The following is an 18,785-nucleotide window of genomic DNA, read 5'->3' as shown; positions in this document are numbered from 1 at the left end:
ATCACCTTCCAAGCTCGCCCAACATCAGATTGCGGTCCGTCGATGCGGAGACAACTGTATCCGTTAGCCACACGTTGCGCTTGTATAGGATGCTATACTCACTGATGGGCTCCTCGGTTGGCGAGAACCGTACGTCATTCACTGTCCCTTTATGGCCTGGCAGTTTATACAGTAATTTGGCGGATCGAGTGTCCCAAACCACTACCGTCCGGTCGCCAGAACCTGCGCAGATTTTGTCTCCCTTAGGACTCCAGCTTGCGCGAATCAGATTCTTTTCGAAACCTGCAGGGGCGCCGTCGTAGACACGCACAGCGCGATTGACTGGTGCAAACGGTCTGACGTCCCACGTTCGCACCGTCGAGTCGTGAGAGTTTGATAACAATGTTTGCGAATCTGGAGAGACTTCCAGGGAGGTGACCGTGTCTCCGTGGCCACTCAGAGTGTATATGACCTCCATCTTGCGAGCATCCCACACCTTAATGTCGTTGTCGATCCCTCCGGAATAGATCTCGTGCCCTTGCTCAGCCATGGCAACCGCTGTAATGGGGAATTCGGTCTCAATATAGTCGACAGCGGCTTTTTGCCGAGGATCCCATATCCCGATGCACCCATCATCACTGCCACTCAGCAATAGATCTTGTCCTCGTCTGCTCAGGTCCAGGCAATTTATGACTTCCTCATGGCCCACATGCTTGCGTATCCGTAGTCCAGTTTCTAGGTCCCAGCTGGCCACCGTCATATCCGCCGACGCAGAATATATTATTTTGGAGTCGCGAGACCATTGTAAGTCCAGCACAGCACCTTTGTGGCCGGTCAAAATCCCATAGTTGTCACATTGTCCGTACGTGTTCCACAACACTATAACCAGTGTCAGAATATACAGTCTCAAGCTCCGGTCGCACGCATACTTATCGATCGGTCCATAGACCCAGAAGCAATATGTTGACCGGTAGGATCGAACCGCACTGCAAAGACTTCGCCGGAATGTCCTGTATGGTCTTAGCTGCTGACTTCTTCAGTAGGGAATGTGGCTCGTACCGGTCAGTTCCATGATCGGGGCAGGAAGCGAGCTTGTGCGAAGAGACTGGTAAACCACTGTGAGCGCCACCCATCGACTGTGAAAGAATTCCACATACCAAAGCCACGAGCGCGCCATTCTGATCTCCTGCACCAACGGTGAGGGCCTTGCTGTCATTGAGGTCTGAACTCGACTTTTGTCGCTTCACCAGCGCCTGCGGCTGGCTAAAACTGTCGGATGCTTGTCGCTTGATTGACGACATACTGACGGGAGTGGGAGATGGAATGGTCCGGGTTCATGAGACCTTGTCAGTAGGGGGAAGTGGTACTTTTGTATCTGTACAGTACTACCTGGGTATATACTACTGACTAAACGCGGGCATCTTGAACTTTTTGGACGAAAGTCGGAAAATCTATTGTCCGGCCACCCGCGCTGCAGTGCTGGCATGCAGTGACGCTGTGGTGTACTTTATCCGGACTGCAGTGAAAGTGGTTCCGTTAGTCTTGGCACAGATCGGGCATGACAGCCTCATGCCTGGGGATAATGCGGCCATCTTGCTTCCGAAGGGATGGCTTTCGCTCATGCAAAGTTGGCCGCGAAACTGGATTTAACTAAGTCCAGGATCTGAGTGTGGTTGAAATGCTAGTACATCGGTGATCTCAGCAACAATCTGCATGGCTTCCAGCCAGAAAGCTGCCCGGGTGGGCGAAGAGTAAGCCAGCCTTGCACAGTCGCTATAGCCCAAAACTAACCGCAACAACAGGGTCTGGAAGTGAGTTATGTCCCACTGGTTCGTGTTCGAATACTCATAAGGTTAGAACACGAGTGGAGAAGGTCAATGCAGAGCTGGTCACCCTCACTTATGGGACCATCGTGGCCCAGCTTTGTACAGATTACGACTACGACTACGCCCAGGTTAACCAGCAGCTCGACAAGATGGGATACAATATCGGCATGCGTCTGATTGAAGACTTTCTAGCAAAGTCTAACATCGGTCGCTGCGGAAACTTTAGAGATACCGCAGAAATGATTTCCAAGGTATGTCGGCTCCTTCTAGTCCACTCTCATTGCACCTTGACTGAGTGACCAAGGTCGGCTTCAAGATGTTCCTCAACATCACGCCTACTGTCACGAATTGGACGGCCGACAACAAGCAGTTCTCCTTGTTGTTTGACGAGAACCCTTTGGCAGACTTTGTCGAACTACCCGACGACGGAAGAGCCCAAGACGAGTTGTGGTTCTCGAATATCCTTTGCGGAATCCTACGGGGAGCATTGGAGATGGTATGGATGTCGCTTTGATGTGTCCGAACCTAAGGCTAACGGCTCATTGCTGCAGGTGCAAATGTCCATCGAAGCCCGCTTTGTTACGGATGTACTTCGAGGCAACGATGTTACAGAAATGCGAGTCACTCTGCTCCGATACATTGAGGACGAAATGCCTCCTGACGACGAATAAATGTGACGAGCAGCACCAAATGCAAATGGTTCGGGACAAGGGATCTCATCCGAACAGTCTGCTGTCTGTGGTTATCCGAGTCACGTGATGTGACCCCTTTTGCGCGACACGGATCTGTCGCAGGATCTGATAGACCCCTGGAACAGTTTCAGCCAGGGGTCAAGGGGCATGGGCAACTATCTTCAGCAGACCATCGTCGCAGTTTGGCTGCCATCAAAACACAAGTGATAGAATACTATTGTACTCATCCGGTAGAGCCTGGATAAGCATTCGTTTTATGCTGACAATATCTACTTCTTCACGTGGACATGTACATATTAGTAGACTTTGCCTTATCTGACACTACCGTAATATGTGGTTAGGTACAGGCAGGTACTACAGTGCAACTCATCAGCCATCGTCGTGATTAATGATAGGTCGTAGACAACTGTCTGAGGTGTTTATTCAACCCTCGACTTGAAGTCTGGAGGTGAGGTTGTCGTGCCAGTGCCAAGCACCCCACCAGCGGCAGTCCCCTTCAAGCAAGGCGTGCTGCAGGATACGCAGGGCCCTGGCCGTAGGGCTGGGAGAGCAGCCTTTGAGTGGCCGAGCTGGGGGTTTCTCTGTCAGACTGCCTCCCGAGCAGCTCCTCCGCCCTCAAGCACTCCGCTGGCCGGTTGCCCTGCTGCCCTACCTACCCTCCTGCCTTGGACTTTCCTCTCGCCCTCGGGCTCTCAGCTTTGCTTAGGAGGCGTACTGGCAGTGCCGACTGCTGGTTTTGCGCCTGGGAGAACCTCTCTGTGCCCCTGCGTGGTACCCCGGCGCGGTCGGGCACTGTACCAAACTCACCGCAGCCTTAACCATTGCTACCGCTGGCACCGGCGCGGGCCCTGCACTACGACTGGGCACAGCAATAATTTCAGAGAACTCTCTCCTGCCTTTTCGCCTTCGCCCACCGAGTGATCACCCCATCAGTCCTTCCATCTCTCCTACCTGGTACTACATCTGGGGCTCCCGGTGCTCTTCTCTGGAGATATATTTTCCCTCATCTACGTCTTTCAATATCGCTACATCGCCGAGTCCATCTTGATACCGAGCTGGAGATTTCGCCGATCGACTATTATCCTGCGTCTCGTCTGACTTGCTTGCGCCCTCAGTCTTAGCCGGCTCGCTAACACCTCAGATAATTTGTGGCGGCCGTGTTTCGTCCAAAGCACCTTTTTGGATATACTCTCCGTTCGATCATATCATTTTAACCATCATCACCGATATCTCACTCATAGCTACCTCTTTGTTTTTGGAAAATGAGGCTTTCTCCCATCATCTGAAGTCGCCGGCGGTTTGCGCGACCGACTCTCCGCACGTCGTCCACGTCCCATCACAATCACCTCGACCATCATCCTCTGACCCACCTAACAATCTCCTGCGATTAACGCCCAACGCTTTCCTGCGACTCTGACCATCGTCCCCGTCGCCCGACCAAACCGAGTAAGCGATACCCGACGCTCGTGGTCACGTTGAATATGGCCGGCATGAACCCTGCAGCAGCAGCTGGAGGACCTGTCGGGAGTGGGATGAATATGATGAACAACGGTAGCCCAGCCACGCAAGCGAACAACAACGGCGGCAGCCACTCCCCGGACCAAGTCAAGATGCAGTTAAACACCTACATTTATGAATACTTCTTGAGATTGGGTCATTATGATATCGCCAGGAGCCTGTTGCGTGAAGAGAAGTTTGAGCTCCGCACAAGGCCGCCTATCAAGCAGAGTCCCGGTCGTCGCAAAGACCCAGAAGTGAACGGCGTGGATGGAGATGCCATGGACACTGATGCTAAAGACGATATTCCGGATGATCTACCCCGTCCTATGCACTTCGGTGACAACAATAGTCCTGGCATCGGATTCCTTTTTGAGTGGTTCAGTGTCTTCTCCGATCTCTTCGCTGCTCATCAGCGCTCGAGCAAGATGCAGAGTGGTCAAGCTCAGGCACTGGGTCCTGCCGCGCAGTACCTCATTCAACACCAGGTAGGTTGTTGTGGGCCAGTGTTTGAAAGAGTCAGTGACTAATGTTGCGTAGAACATGCAGCGCATGCGAGAGAATCAGCAGAGTCAGAACCTGGCCCGTCCGGGCATGATGAACGCAAATCAGTTTGCAATGCGCGCAAATATGCGCAACAATATGATGAATGGAAACGTCCCAAGAGACATGAGCAAACAAATGTATGGACGCACAGCTTCCACAGCAGTTCAAACACTGATTGAGCCTAGGACACCGCAACAAGTACACCAGCTGAGTAAAGCGGCATTGTTGCAGCAGCAGCAACAAATGCAACGCGAACAAGGCGATGTAGAGATGAACGGGCGCGCCTCTTCACCAGCGGAAGGGGAGAACGGTGGGTCTCCGTCCAAGAGACCACGGCTCGAAGGTCAACAATTCAACGGTGGCATGATGCCTAATGTTCGGCCAGGAATGTCCAACGTCCCTCCCCAGAACATGATGATCCAGAATGCGTTCAACCCTAACATGAACAACGCACAATTCCGCCAGAATGGCGGCATGCCCCAGAAGCCAATGCAGGTAAGTCATGCAGATGCCGCAACCTAGAACAACAACTAACGCGTCAAAGGGTGGGATGGCTAATGGAATGATGAATATGGGCAACGCTGGATCCCCCATGATGCAAGGCATCAATCCCCAGTTCAGCGACAGCATGCAAATGGAAATGTACAATCAAAGAATGGCCGGTCAACAGATGCAGGGTACTCCCGGAGGCGGCCAGAGTGGGAACCACGCCTTGCAAGACTATCAGATGCAGTTAATGTTGCTGGAACAGCAGAATAAGAAAAGGCTGATGATGGCTCGACAAGAACAAGACAATGCTGTGAACAGAGATGGCGGACCCCTGGTCGGCATGCAGCCTGCTGGGATGTCGCCGTCGAACAGCCGGACAGGGACGTCGCCCAATCCCGCCGACCAGATGAAGCGGACACCTCAGATGGGAGGAATGCCAGGCTCCCCTTCAGCTGCGGAAGCGATGGCGGGACGATCACCTGCCCCCATGAACTTCATGAATGGGATGCCGGCCTCTGACTTTAATCCAGCCATGTTTATGAAGGAGAATCAGGGTATGGTCGGACCGGGCGGGCCCAACATGCGGCCACCAACATCTATGGAAATGCAGCAATCCATGGCACGCCAACAGCAACAGAATCGCATGGCACAACAGTTCCAGGGTGGTCAGCCCATGGCCCAGCAGCCATCTCAAGGTCAGCCCCAGCCCATCGGTACGCCTGGCCAAAGGAATGAAATGCCACCTCCTCAAGCCCCAGCGGGCAACAATGCCCAGCGCAACCAGCCGGCGTCGCCGCAAAACGGCAATGCTCCACCGACCCCGTCTACAACTAACAAGCCCAATCCAAAGGCCAAGAAGGCCAAGGACGAGAACAAGAAGCGGCCGGCAAAGAAGAACTCGACCGCCAATGCTCCCAGTTCTGAGAACGAGCCTCCTGCCACTCCAACACCTTCTACGCCCATTACACCAGTGCATCCACCTGGCTTCAATTCTTCAGGCAAACCGGCAGCCCCTAACATGCAGAATAATAACCAATCTGCCGCGCCGAACCAGAACATGCCTCAAGCTCAGCCCCAGATGCATCAACCAGATCTCTCGCAACCCAACGCGTTTTCCGAGTTCAATGGACCCGACCAGAACTTCAACTTGGACTTCAGCACCCTGGAAAACAGCGACGTACTCGAGAACTTCGATTTTGACAGTTTTCTTAACACGACAAACGATGACACCTTCAACTTTGACGGCACGGGGATCGGAGTGGGCGGTGATTTCAGCCTAGACGCAAGTGGCGAATAGTAGTGGGCATTTGGAAGCTTTTGTATCATTTACCGGGTTGGGTGTTTGGCGTTCCCCTTGGAGCACCCGCGCCGCTCACACGGACGGTGCAATGTTTGCATGGGCGCCGGGAAGTGCTATCTATCCTTTGAAGCAGTTTTCTTTTTTTCTTGGTTACAATACCCGTTTCTTGTTTTCAGACGAAAATGATTTTTGACAGTGATTGGACATACCTAAGGGACGCATGTGGTGGCATGGTTACAGTAGGTATAGGAAGGATGGGGAGCGTAATTGCAATTTCCTTTACAATGTGTGCAGTGCGGCATTTACTCGTCCGTCAAGTTCTATGGAGAATATTCCTTGGGTATCTGGATGACTATTACAACAAGCTCAAACTTGAAGCACTTTGTCATGTGTTGCTCCAGGGCTTCAAGTTGCTGCGATGTCTCTATCGTTCTCTCCGTCCCTGCTCAGTTGCGGTTGCTTTTTGGGCACTGGCATCAACTTGAATTTTAACTGCTCCGAGTTCCGTACCGACTTTCGCTCCTGCCTTCTGGAAGAGCTCGTTCGTGTACCGTGGAAAGCGCGTCCGGGGGGCATCGTCAACTCTTTTCCATGCCATCTTCCCTTTGCCACAATGCGTTCTTCCTTGACACTGCCTCAGCTGGTGCATGTACGCTCATCGTCGCCATGCGATATCAGAACTGGGATGTTCTGCTGTTTCCCGGCGGTTCTAGAGTCCCGATCCAGGAATTCGACACCAAGTGCTATGGCTTGGAACAGAGTGAGTGAGGGACCTTTTGTGCAGTGACAGGTTAACGGAGGGTAGATGTCGGAATCCCAGTCGCTCAGCCGCTACTCGATGCAGACCGTATCGCTTTCGAGTCCATGACCGTCGTTCCCACTCTGACCTCCTTCGTGGCAAGTCTCGAACATGGCGCACCATTCCGTGTGTCCATCCACAGTTGGGACAAGCCAAAGCCTTCAGCCATCTTGCTGAATTACAAAATGCCCAGTGAATCGGTGCGATTCCAGAGTCGTGTGTACCTTGACGGAGGTCTGGTGGCGTAAGGCTGTTCAAATGAAAAAGCACTGGATTCCGCTAACCGCACGCAAAGCCAACGCATGTTCGAAGGCGGAGTCTGGCCTGAGGTCATTGGTACGCACACACATTTCCTTGCAACTTGGTATGCATGGACTCATAGAAAACAGGAGATACAGGTTGTTGTCGGCTTCCTTCGAGTCAGGTGAAAAACTAATGGTTCAGAGCAAGGAGAACCACAACTTCGCTTTCCGGCCTTTCACAAAGAGATCCTCCAGCAACCACATTGGGAACCGGGCGAGTGCCTCGGCCGGATCAAGGTCGTGATATCGGAAGGAGTCCTGCGAGAAATGACTCCGCCGGCGCCTCCAGAGCCAATGTTTGACCGGCTTCGAGATATTATTATTTTCTCCTTCCAGCACGCACCGCAAAGTATGTTGCCTCTACGCTCCAGGAGCCGTGGGACTAAACAAACTAGATATCCTCGAGTTTTCAAATATAGCATGGCCCAACGCGAAAATCTTTGCGAGACTCTCCAAGCGACCAAGTCGACCAGCCCCGATCGGAACGCGTCTTCCCCCAATAACCGGTTACGAAGCACATTCTCACTCTCCTCTTCGCCCGACTAATGCTGCCCGCAGCGGTAAACCGCCCCCGAGCGGATTTGACGGCTTTCAGAGACTACTCAATGCGCAGACATTTTCGGATCTTCAGTCTGATCCGATCAGCAAGGCCATAACTTTGGGATTCGTCGAAAAGGACTCTCCGGAACATCAAGAGCCTGCAGGAAAAGCAACAGGCAGTGATGATCCGTTCATTTGTCCACAGCCAATCTCGACACAACAATGGCGACTACAATTAAGGTCGACCAGCCATGACGTCTCCATGCCGGACTACACCTCGAACAAGACTGACAACAGCGGTGCCTGCACAGAGATGTCCGGTGCCAGCTTCCCACGAGCCAACTTCTTGAAGCATATGAACGAGGCCAATCCCGAAGAGATTGTGCAGGCCCTGAGCCCAGACAGACAGGAAGAATTGCTGAAAGCCCTCAGAGCATCACAAAGTCCGGCCCGAGGGACGCATGCCCCGACCAACACTCCCCGTTCTGTGTCAGATCAGAGTCGACCACAGTCGCCTCATCTCGCAGCCCGAACAGAACCGAGTAACGTTATCAAGGTGGAAGAGGTAACAGGCCGTGGTGAGTCCAACGACGGACAGTGGCCCCGGCGAGTAGGAAACCAAGAGCAGCGACGACGGACGTACTCGGAGAGCAGCATCAGGAGCACATGCGCTCTCATCAGCGACCGCTTGAAGCACGACGCGAGCCCAGGGTCGCCTCGTCAATGGCCTGGGAAAGAAGGGGCGGTCAGCTTTGGCCCCCTCGGTGCGAAGTCGCTGTCCCTCAACATTCACCGGCAACGGTCGAATTCGAATGCTTCAAAGCGCAAACGTGGATCAAGGTCTCCTTTAATGAAAATGGGAAAGACACAAGGTACTATCCAAGTCATTATGGATTCTTCATCGTTAGGGCGAGCACCGGGGACGGGCTCTCAAGGAGGTTCGCCTGCCAATCGTCGCATTAAGGAAGACCAGGTTGGAGGGGAATGAAGACGATGGAGGGGCTGGCAAGAGACGGTACGGTTGACTGGCACTCTTTGAGCTGATGTTCAAATTGGCAGGTGAGAACCAGGTGCGGACAAGGCTGGAGGGTTAGGAGATACCTGTGTGGTATGCAATGCACCGTGTTGTTCCTGCACGGCCTTGATGAAACACTGTTGCGTATGTCGTACAGTACTGCAGTAGATACAATGACATTGCAGCACACCGTTTGGTACATACTATCAAGTTGTACTAATACATAAAACAATAGGGAGTCGACTTCATTGAGACCAGATGAGGCAGAAGCTGTGTTTGTTCAGTTACTACTGTACTGATTATGGAATGTACAACATTATGCGCATACTGTCGGTTCTTTACGGACGGGGGTGGCTCCTTTATTATTTTAGTAAACTGGCAATTGTCGAGGGCATGTCTTTCCCCACAGAACTTCTGAAAGCGATCAAATGTGACGGCGCCGAGGAAAGAAAGGCCCGAGTCCAAGTTCGCCAATTCGATGCATGATATTTTTGCCCCCCACTTCAACTGGAGACTTTTTGCGTGTCCGACAGCCACAGGCCAGTTCCAGCACCAGCGTTTCTACCACCTGCAGTGACTCACGGCCAGCTCGAGGATTGTATATGACCGAGTGTCCCGAGTACTAGCTATTCAGCAGCAGCAAGTTGTCAGATTGAATCCTGCCAGTGGCACACTCTCGGCTTTGACCTTTGTCCTTCGGTGCCATCCCGACTGCGGCATTTTCCATCTCATCTGCGCTGACTGGCAACTCTCCCTCAAACAGTCGCAAAGATGCCTATGTACGATACATGTTGTTCCTGAATCGGTACGGAAGTTGCTAACCGGCGCTTGCAGGCTTCGTGAACCCTGGAAGAAATACCGCAAGTTTAAACCCCTCGATCTGCCGAACAGACAATGGCCGAACAAGACCAACGACAAGCCTCCGCGGTGGCTTGCTACCGACCTGCGGGATGGTAACCAGAGCTTGCCAGATCCCATGGTATGGAGTCCTTTGGACAGGCGCAGGAACATGAACTGACGACGCTAGGATGGCGACCAAAAACTCCGCTTTTTCAAGATGCTCGTCGAATTGGGCTACAAAGAGATTGAAGTGTCCTTTCCATCGGCCTCGCAGACAGACTATGACTTTACGAGATACCTGGTCGAAACGCCCGGTGTAGTCCCGGACGACGTGTGGTTACAAGTTTTGTCCCCGTGCCGAGAGGACTTCATTCGGCGAACGGTCGAGTCCTTGAGAGGCGCCAAAAAAGCGATTCTTCACTTATACCTTGCCACGAGCGACTGCTTCCGGAGAATCGTGTTTGGGATGACCGAGGACGAAAGCGTTGCCTTGGCCGTTAAATGCGCCAAACTCGCTCGATCCCTCACCAAAGACGACCCCAGCCAGGCCGGGACGGAATGGCTGTTTGAATTTAGCCCCGAGACCTTCTCTGACACGTCTCCGGAGTTTGCTGTGCGGATTTGCACCGCTGTAAAGGAAGCCTGGGAACCCACCGAAGACGCCAAAATCATTTTCAACCTCCCAGCGACCGTCGAGATGTCGACTCCCAATGTTTTCGCCGACCAGGTCGAGTACTTCTGCACCCATATGACCGAACGTGAGAAGATCTGCGTCTCAGTGCATCCCCACAACGATCGGGGTTGTGCTGTTGCTGCTGCAGAGTTGGCCCAGATGGCTGGCGCAGAGAGAGTCGAAGGCACACTGTTCGGAAACGGAGAGCGCACAGGAAACGTTGATCTGGTCACTCTGGCCCTGAATCTCTACACCCAGGGCGTTTGGCCGGAAGTCGACTTCAGCGACATCAACAAGGTCATTCGGGTGTGCGAAGAGTCTACCAAGATTCCGGTCAACGAGCGATGGCCATACGGCGGGCAGTTGGTTGTCTGCGCGTTCAGCGGCTCCCATCAAGATGCGATCAAAAAGGGGTTCCAACTCCGGAAAGCCAAGGGGTTGGGCGCGGAAGATCAATGGGAGATTCCATATCTGCCACTCGATCCTCAGGACGTGGGTCGAACCTACGAAGCAGTCATTCGAGTCAACTCACAATCCGGCAAGGGCGGTGTCGCCTGGATTATCCAGCGCAGTCTCGACCTGGACTTACCTCGTGGCCTCCAGGTTGCCTTCAGCAAGATTGTGCAAAGGGAAGCGGATGCCAAGGGCCGGGAGTTGCTCCCGCGGGAGATCCAGGCGCTCTTCGAAGAGTCGTACCATCTCAAAAAGAACCCTAGATTTACTCTTGTTGACTACAACATCACGGCGGTGCGGACTGCGTCTCCTGCTCCACCAGCGAAGTCGTCGGTCGGTCAACCGCCACAGACGGTGGCGCCCGCACAAAACACGTCCACCGCTAAACGTCAATTTGCAGGCATCATCGCCATTGATGGGATTCAACATCCTGTGGTGGGTGTGGGCAATGGTGCCATCTCATCCTTGGCCAATGCTCTCCACTCCTTGGGCATTGATCTTGATGTCGCCGACTACAAGGAACACGCCATTGGTGAAGGTCGTGAAGTGAAGGCTGCGACGTACATAGAATGTACGGCCAGCGGGTCACAGGAGAAAGTCTGGGGCGTGGGCATCCACGAGGACGTTGTCCAGGCTTCGTTGATTGCGCTTTTGAGCGCCGCAAGCTCGGTAAGCTATGGGTGACCCTTGGTTATGGCATAGTACATCACTGACCATCTACAGTTCTTGACATCCCGGGTGTCGACGCCGGTGCCATTCAAACCTAAGCACACGCGACAATTTTCCGAGGCCGAGATGGAGGCTTTGGAAAGATTAAACTTGGGAGGATCGGACACTCCCAACAGCCCATTGCGGTCGTCCGTGACAGTCGATTCCCATCCCGCGCCGTCCAAATTGAACATGCAAACCAATGCAGGCAGCGTGTCGGCCAGCAAGATTGACATTGATCTGTTGGAAAAGAAGGCCCAAGCCATCAATGGCCAGGCTGAAAACGCATAAATGACCGGACTCGGACCTGCACATAGTGTGTTTCTTGACACAAAAGCACACTACGAGGTGGATCAAATACTTTGATGACCAAAAAAGTGAAACGTTTACTGTTATACGTGGCTGATGTGGTGCCACGAGATACTGGTATGCCACGGACTTTTTGTATAGTTCCAGTTCCTGCAAGTCATGGGGTTCATGTGCCATCCGTGACTGAAAAGCACAAGACATATTGTATCTCGCCAACCAAAATGACCTTGAAAACAAGGAATTACTATTAGACTGACGAAACGAAAGGGTGGAAGCCCTTCACATGTCAAATTCAGATCATAGTAGAGTACCTAGACAAAAGTGTGCTTTCATGTGACTATCCCGTAGTCCATCCTGGAGACTTTTCCCTCGGCAGAGCATGACTCTAGTTCCTCCCGCACTTTACACTGCATGAGAGGTGCAGATACGGGGACCTGGAGTGCATACACCCCGGTCCTGGTCTGGTTTGGCCTGATATACAATGTTGTATTAGCATGAAGCTGAGGGAAGCTCGGAATTGGGATGCCGAGTTGCAGCGCAGAGAGCGCCAACTAGCAGCGACCGAAGATTTCTCGTTGCAATCGTGGGCCTATGACGAAAGTGTCGTTTTCTCTCAACTTGAAATCGCCCAAGTTGTGGGAACGAGCAAGACGGCGCAAAGCAGGCAATAAGATGGACGCCCGTGGACCCAACTCGAGCCCAGAGCAGATCAGATCTTCCCTCAGCTTCTCTCCGAACAACCCGGGCACCCACTACTACTACTGGCCTCACTACTGACTGACTGCAGTGGTGGGCAGCGAGTTGTGTGAAGAGTTATATCACCCTCTGCATGTCCACCTGAAAGCTGGTTCAGGTTGAGCTTGCTCCCTCATCTTTTTCCCTCCCACACCACCGCTTCGATGCGGCCTCCGCAACTTGAACGCATTTAGCCTCAGCTCCTTATCGCGCCTCAAGCGGTCTTGTATCCTCACTACGCGCGTGACCTTTCTACCAACACCTCTGCCGGCCAGCCGGGCAATGGCAGAAAAAGCTTCATAGGCTGCGTTGAGAAATTGAACACTACCATCTTCGGTCACGCTTCACAATCATGGCTTCCGCCGGTCGTCCTTCCGTGGTTCGGCGATACCTCAAACCGATCCTGTACTCGGCCGCTGCCCTCGCCGGCGTTGGCGGAACCGTCATCTACATATCCTATCGTCCCATCAATGTCCCCGGTTCGCAGGGCGCGCTCGTGCCGACACCCCGTGCCGAGGACGGGACCATCATCCCTCCCAAATTTCCGCATATCAAGTCCCGAGACGAGCAGATTGCCGACTTGCGAAAAAGTGGTGGCTTGGTTGGCGCGGCCTCGGAGACTCCAATTACTCAGCAGGTGAAGAATAGCTTTGATCGATTGAAGGGGGCGACAAACGATAACAAGGAGACATCGCTCCCCGAGGACCAGGAAGCTGGCGAACCGTACGACCTCCTAGTGATTGGCGGAGGAGCCACCGGATCCGGCATTGCTCTGGATGCCGCGACCCGGGGCTTGAAAGTGGCACTGGTGGAGCGCGACGACTTCGCCGCCGGAACGAGCAGCAAGAGCACGAAGCTGGTCCATGGCGGTGTCCGCTATCTCGAAAAGGCCGTCTGGAATCTCGACTACAATCAATATGCCCTGGTCAAAGAAGCCCTCCGAGAGAGGAAGTACTTCCTCGACACTGCGCCTCATCTTTCTTCCTGGCTGCCTATCATGATTCCTTTGCAACGATGGTGGCAGGCTCCTTACTTCTGGGCTGGCACGAAAATGTATGATTTCCTGGCTGGTAGTGAAGGTATCGAGACCAGTTATTTCTTGACCAAAAGCAAGGCCTTGGACGCATTCCCCATGTTGAAAAAGGACGATCTCATCGGCGCTTTGGTCTACTATGATGGAGCACACAATGACAGTCGTATGAATGTGTCTATTGCTGCTACAGCTGCGCTCTACGGTGCCACGGTCGTCAACCATATGGAAGTGACCAGCTTGACCAAGGGCGAGAATGGTAGACTGAACGGCGCCGTCGTCAAAGACGTGATTGCAGAGAAAAATGGCAAGCCCGCACCTCCCATCACCATTCGCGCAAAGGGTGTCATCAACGCAACCGGTCCGTTCACTGATTCAATTCGTAAAATGGATGACCCCTCGGTGCAGGAGATTGTCGCTCCCAGCTCCGGTGTACACGTCGTTCTCCCCGGATACTACAGTCCTCAGAAGAACTCGATGGGCCTGATTGACCCGGCTACTTCGGACGGTCGCGTTATCTTCTTCCTACCATGGCAGGGCAACACCATCGCCGGCACCACGGATGCTCCTTGCAACATCACTCCTCAGCCCATCGCCGGAGAAGACGAGATCAACTGGATCTTGAACGAGATTAGAGGCTACCTGTCCCCCGATATTAATGTTCGACGAGGCGATGTACTGGCTGCCTGGTCAGGCATCCGGCCATTGGTCAAAGATCCTAAGGCGAAGAATACCGAGTCGTTGGTGCGAAACCATTTGGTGACGGTCTCAGAATCTGGTCTGCTCACATGTGCTGGTGGCAAATGGACAACATATCGTCAAATGGCCGAGGATGCAGTGGATGAAGCTATCAAGCAATTCAACCTTGAGACGAAGCCGCTTACGGCACCTGTGAGAATCAGTGGTACTGAAGTGTATGACGATGCTGCCCCCTTGGACGGCACCTGCCAGACCCATCAGGTCCGACTTGTGGGCGCGCATGGATACTCCAAGACCCTTTTCATCAGCTTGATTCAACACTTTGGCATTGAAACCGAGGTTGCCAAGCACCTTGCCGAAGCCTACGGAGATCGTGCCTGGACTGTGGCCGCTCTTTCGAGCCCAACTGGTCAACGATTTCCTGTGCGAGGCCAACGGATTTCCCAGCTGTACCCTTACATTGACGGTGAAGTACGATATGCGGTTCGACATGAATTCGCTCAATCTGCCGCGGATGTGCTCGCGCGGAGGACTAGACTGGCCTTCTTGAACGCTCAGGCTGCTTTGGAAGCGTTGCCTCGGGTTATTGACCTGATGGCCGAAGAGCTGAAATGGGACAAGAAACGCCAAGATTTGGAATGGAAGGAGACGGTCAACTTTTTGGCGTCCATGGGCCTCCCCAAGAGTAAGTTGGGCATATCACGAAAGGAAGTCGAGAGTGGCAAGGCAGGGTTCGCGGATGAGTATGAACGAAAGCTGTACTCGAGATACGGTGAGTTGATATTATCAACCTTGGTTTGATGCAGTGACAGTATGCTGACAAGATCTAGATGGACCAGCAGACACCCTTGAGAGCGACTCTAAGGTCCAGCCAGGCCACAACCCTGTTTTGGGACAAGATTCTCCGGCCAACGGCTAGATTTCGAACACGAGCAGATCTAGGACGATTTACCAAGTCAGAGTTCGGTACCTTGCTGCATGCAGGAGGATCTGCGGTGCATGCACTGCCGATGAGCGGACAATCGGAGCATGGACCCGACTACTACTAGGGCTCCTGTGACTCCTTAATACAACGGTATAAATGTTTTGATGCAAACTCAGGCTTGAATTAGGCTTTTGATTTCCACGGACCACACAGGATAGCTCGTGTTAGCTCTTGTCGACCGGAGGTTGCTGCCTTGTCCGGCCGCGATCTGTATGGTTCCTGCCGCAGGTACATGCATGGCTCACCAACGACGAGTCTATGTCGATCCCAATACTCTGGAAATGGATGCATCTATTTATCTATTCTTTGCCTTGTTTCTGGACAACACTGTTACGAGTCCCCTACTACTAGTATAGATAGGCCGGTATTCTTCAAGTCTCTTGCTGTTCCCCTTCCTCTTTTTCCGTCCCTCTCCACTCCTCTTCCTCGCCAGTTTTGTTGCTCTCTCAAAATCCGAGCGCATGCGGCGAGCAGCGCAGTTGGCTTTTACTCATCGATTCACCAAATACATCATCGAGATACCTTCACTTTGCTAAGGGCTGTCTGTGCCTGTAAGAGTCCTCAGCAGGTTTCGGGGCGTTGCTGACGGTCTAGGAGCTTCTCAACACCCTTCCTCCAACCACCATCTACCATGGTGTTTGACAGTCCATCCAGCGCCTCGTGGCGCAGAGGCATCATGTCTCAGTCCATTGCGTCCTACTTTAACAAAAAGCCCGCAGAGGAAAAGACGACCAACACTGTCATCAACGAAGCCTCTCTCGGTACCCCAACCAGCGACATGCCAGAGAATGCAGTACTTGGTAACAATACCACGTCGGATCAGGAGAAGAAAGATGGTATGTAAACGAAGAGTTGAGAACTGATGCCTGAGTTACACTGCTGACCTCGCCGTTCCCCAAGGTGACGAGCAACAGCTGGATCCCATGACCAGCCGTATCGAGGGAGGCGTAGAGTACAAGTCGATGGTCTGGTGGTATGTCTTCTTTGGATAGCACTTTTGTCATGGACGTGCTAATGCAATATCAGGCAAGCAGGAATGGTCATGGTCGCCGAAACCATCTCGCTTGGAATCCTTTCACTCCCTCGGGCCATGGCCACTCTCGGACTGGTGCCGGGGTTGATTCTCCTTGTGTTTCTTGGAGCCATGGCCTCGTACTCTGGGTATGTGATTGGGCAATTCAAGGTGCGCTACCCACATATCCACTCCATGGGATGTGCTGGGGAGGTCCTCTTTGGCCGCTGGGGCGGCGAGATCCTCGGATGGGGACAATTCTTGTTCTATGTCTTTGTCATGGGTAGCCACATTCTCACCTTTTCCATCATGATGAATGCCGTCACGGACCATGGTGCCTGTACCATTCTCTGGATGGTCGTGGGCACGATTCTCAGTCTGATCTTCACTCTACCCCGGACACTGAAGAATCTGTCGTATTATTCGGTGGCCAGCTTCATCAGCATCATTGGCGCCGTCCTTATCACCATGATCGGGGTGAGTATCACCAAGCCGGGCTTGCGGCTTGTGGATGGACACGAGACTCTGAGTGTGCGTCTCTGGCCACAGGCTGGTTTGACTTTCCACGCGGGCTTCCTCGCCGTCGCCAACATGGTTTTTGCGTACGCGGGGCATGTTGCATTCTTCACTTTCATCTCGGAGTTGAAAAATCCCCGCGATTTCCCCAAAGCCCTGGCGTTCTTACAGTGCAGCGACATCAGCATGTATATCATCACAGCCGTCGTGGTGTATTACTATGCAGGGGATCAGGTGGCCAGTCCTGCTTTGGACAGCGCCAGCCGGGTGGTCAAAAAGGTCGCGTATGGCATTGCCATCCCCACGATTGTCATTGCCGGGGTGGTCAACGGTCATGTGGGCGTCAAGTACCTGTATGTCCGGATGCTCCGCAACCACTCGGAAGATTTGATGCACCAAAAAACATGGAAGTCATACAGCATCTGGGTGGCTATGTGTACCGCGTCCTGGCTTGGGGCCTGGGTGATTGCCGAGGCGGTGCCTGTCTTCAGCGACCTGCTGGGCTTGACCAGTGCCCTTTTCGCCAGTTGGTTTACACTCGGTCTGAGCGGAATGTTTTGGATGAAGATGAACCTGATGCAACAGGGTCGGTGGTGGAAGGTGGTGCCACGGGGTCGATGGAGCTTCGGCAAAAGTTTGCTCTTGTTGGTCAACATGTTGAACATCACTGTGGGAGCCATACTGGTGAGTAATAGGCACGCGAAGCAAAGATTTAGAAAACTAATGATTGAGGGCACAGTGTGTGGTCGGGCTGTATGCCAGCATTTACAGCATGGTGCAGAACGGGGCCACCAACAAGCCCTTTAGCTGTGCCAACAATGCTGGTTGAAAGGCAACCAGACGAGGTAAAGATTGATGAGGGCAGCGTGCGGCTGCTGCCACTGAGACTTGTTGCGCAACAGATTCGACATGGATGGAAGGGTATCAGGGAAAGGATGGACGGTCACGGGACAGAGCTTCAACGTAGAAGATTAATGAGTTGGATTTGGAAGTTGACTTCAAGTTTGGTATGATGGCGGTCAGGTTGTATATCCGGCCCAGCTTTGGGTTTGGAACCCACAAAGCATGATAGTACGTGGTTGCTGGCGTTTTGGGTATTAATAAATGGTTGTTTCATTCCATGTCGTCTGTTGGTATTCTACCATGGATTGACTATGTTCGTCCATTTTATCGGCGTGACCTGCTGCTTGAGTCCGCATCCGCTCGCATCGGCGCCGTATCTCTGCCACGGGAATTTGGTCGACTCGTTCCGCCAACTAGGCCGAAGGAAGACGTACCCCCACGGCTCTTTTTCTATCGAAGCAATGTAAGACCATTTACGACGTCGGACGCGAATTGGGCGCCGTAAACTGCTGAGGGAGAAGTCTTATATACTGTACTTGGACCTGCACTGCACCGCCGTGACAGTGCCCTCTCGTGCTGGGCTATAATCATTAACCATACATCCATGCAATGGATTGAGTGACTGAACCGAGAAGGCAACCGAGCCTGGAACTGGAACTGGAAGCTCGCGGCATTTGAAGAGACACGGGTTTAGTGTTTAGGTGTATGAGGATCCCATCCATAATGGGAACAGGAAGGGTTGTCATCTCGAAACTGGCAGATCGCCTCCTAGATGAAGTTTTAATTTATTTGTCGGTACTGGAGCGGTCAAACTGTTTGTCGCTTTAGGTATCGGTGTATGGTAAGGGGTTATTCCATTGATTCGATCAGTCAGTCGGTCAGTCAGTCGGTCAGTCACTCAGTCAGTTAGTCAGTCAGTCACTTAGTTAGTCACTCAGTTAGTCACTCAGTTAGTTAGTTAGTCACTTAGTTTAAGTTAGTTAGTTACTCAGTTAGT

The 18,785-nt window shown here is 52.8% G+C and overlaps 7 protein-coding genes across 7 annotated transcripts; 6 read left to right on the top strand and 1 right to left on the bottom strand.

The window, feature by feature from the left end:
- Position 1: 1 nt before the first annotated feature.
- On the bottom strand, positions 2 to 1,280 carry HMPREF1120_02666 (Ca2+/calmodulin-dependent protein kinase; the record flags this gene model as incomplete). Its single annotated transcript, XM_009156711.1, has 5 exons — positions 2 to 54; positions 103 to 858; positions 909 to 989; positions 1,039 to 1,084; positions 1,137 to 1,280. The coding sequence occupies 5 exons, from the start codon at positions 1,278 to 1,280 to the stop codon at positions 2 to 4; spliced, it is 1,080 nt and encodes a 359-aa protein (XP_009154959.1).
- Positions 1,281 to 1,515: 235 nt separating this feature from the next.
- HMPREF1120_02665 (uncharacterized protein) lies at positions 1,516 to 2,876 on the top strand. Its single transcript, XM_009156710.1, has 5 exons — positions 1,516 to 1,730; positions 1,782 to 1,790; positions 1,837 to 2,056; positions 2,110 to 2,301; positions 2,357 to 2,876. The coding sequence occupies exons 1-5, from the start codon at positions 1,693 to 1,695 to the stop codon at positions 2,474 to 2,476; spliced, it is 579 nt and encodes a 192-aa protein (XP_009154958.1). The 5' UTR covers positions 1,516 to 1,692; the 3' UTR covers positions 2,477 to 2,876.
- A 1,102-nt stretch (positions 2,877 to 3,978) lies between these two features.
- HMPREF1120_02664 (uncharacterized protein) lies at positions 3,979 to 6,326 on the top strand (the record flags this gene model as incomplete). Its single annotated transcript, XM_009156709.1, has 4 exons — positions 3,979 to 4,482; positions 4,535 to 4,677; positions 4,726 to 5,035; positions 5,085 to 6,326. The coding sequence occupies 4 exons, from the start codon at positions 3,979 to 3,981 to the stop codon at positions 6,324 to 6,326; spliced, it is 2,199 nt and encodes a 732-aa protein (XP_009154957.1).
- A 669-nt stretch (positions 6,327 to 6,995) lies between these two features.
- HMPREF1120_02663 (uncharacterized protein) lies at positions 6,996 to 8,958 on the top strand (the record flags this gene model as incomplete). Its single annotated transcript, XM_009156708.1, has 6 exons — positions 6,996 to 7,089; positions 7,135 to 7,372; positions 7,424 to 7,464; positions 7,518 to 7,526; positions 7,573 to 7,779; positions 7,826 to 8,958. 6 exons carry the CDS (start codon positions 6,996 to 6,998, stop codon positions 8,956 to 8,958), a joined length of 1,722 nt encoding a protein of 573 aa, XP_009154956.1.
- Positions 8,959 to 9,367: 409 nt separating this feature from the next.
- Positions 9,368 to 12,326, top strand: HMPREF1120_02662 (2-isopropylmalate synthase). Its single transcript, XM_009156707.1, has 4 exons — positions 9,368 to 9,764; positions 9,820 to 9,964; positions 10,013 to 11,620; positions 11,675 to 12,326. The coding sequence occupies exons 1-4, from the start codon at positions 9,757 to 9,759 to the stop codon at positions 11,948 to 11,950; spliced, it is 2,037 nt and encodes a 678-aa protein (XP_009154955.1). The 5' UTR covers positions 9,368 to 9,756; the 3' UTR covers positions 11,951 to 12,326.
- Positions 12,327 to 13,055: 729 nt separating this feature from the next.
- Positions 13,056 to 15,351, top strand: HMPREF1120_02661 (glycerol-3-phosphate dehydrogenase; the record flags this gene model as incomplete). The annotated part of the gene is made up of 2 exons (XM_009156706.1): positions 13,056 to 15,204; positions 15,263 to 15,351. 2 exons carry the CDS (start codon positions 13,056 to 13,058, stop codon positions 15,349 to 15,351), a joined length of 2,238 nt encoding a protein of 745 aa, XP_009154954.1.
- Positions 15,352 to 16,093: 742 nt separating this feature from the next.
- Positions 16,094 to 17,774, top strand: HMPREF1120_02660 (uncharacterized protein; the record flags this gene model as incomplete). Its single annotated transcript, XM_009156705.1, has 4 exons — positions 16,094 to 16,253; positions 16,318 to 16,390; positions 16,444 to 17,629; positions 17,685 to 17,774. 4 exons carry the CDS (start codon positions 16,094 to 16,096, stop codon positions 17,772 to 17,774), a joined length of 1,509 nt encoding a protein of 502 aa, XP_009154953.1.
- Positions 17,775 to 18,785: the final 1,011 nt, after the last annotated feature.

Source organism: Exophiala dermatitidis (genome assembly GCF_000230625.1).
Source record: "Exophiala dermatitidis NIH/UT8656 unplaced genomic scaffold supercont1.2, whole genome shotgun sequence".
NCBI classification, from domain to species: Eukaryota; Fungi; Ascomycota; class Eurotiomycetes; order Chaetothyriales; family Herpotrichiellaceae; genus Exophiala; species Exophiala dermatitidis.
The sequence above is the reverse complement of the archived record's forward strand: the minus strand, read 5'-3'. Positions and strand labels throughout refer to the sequence as shown.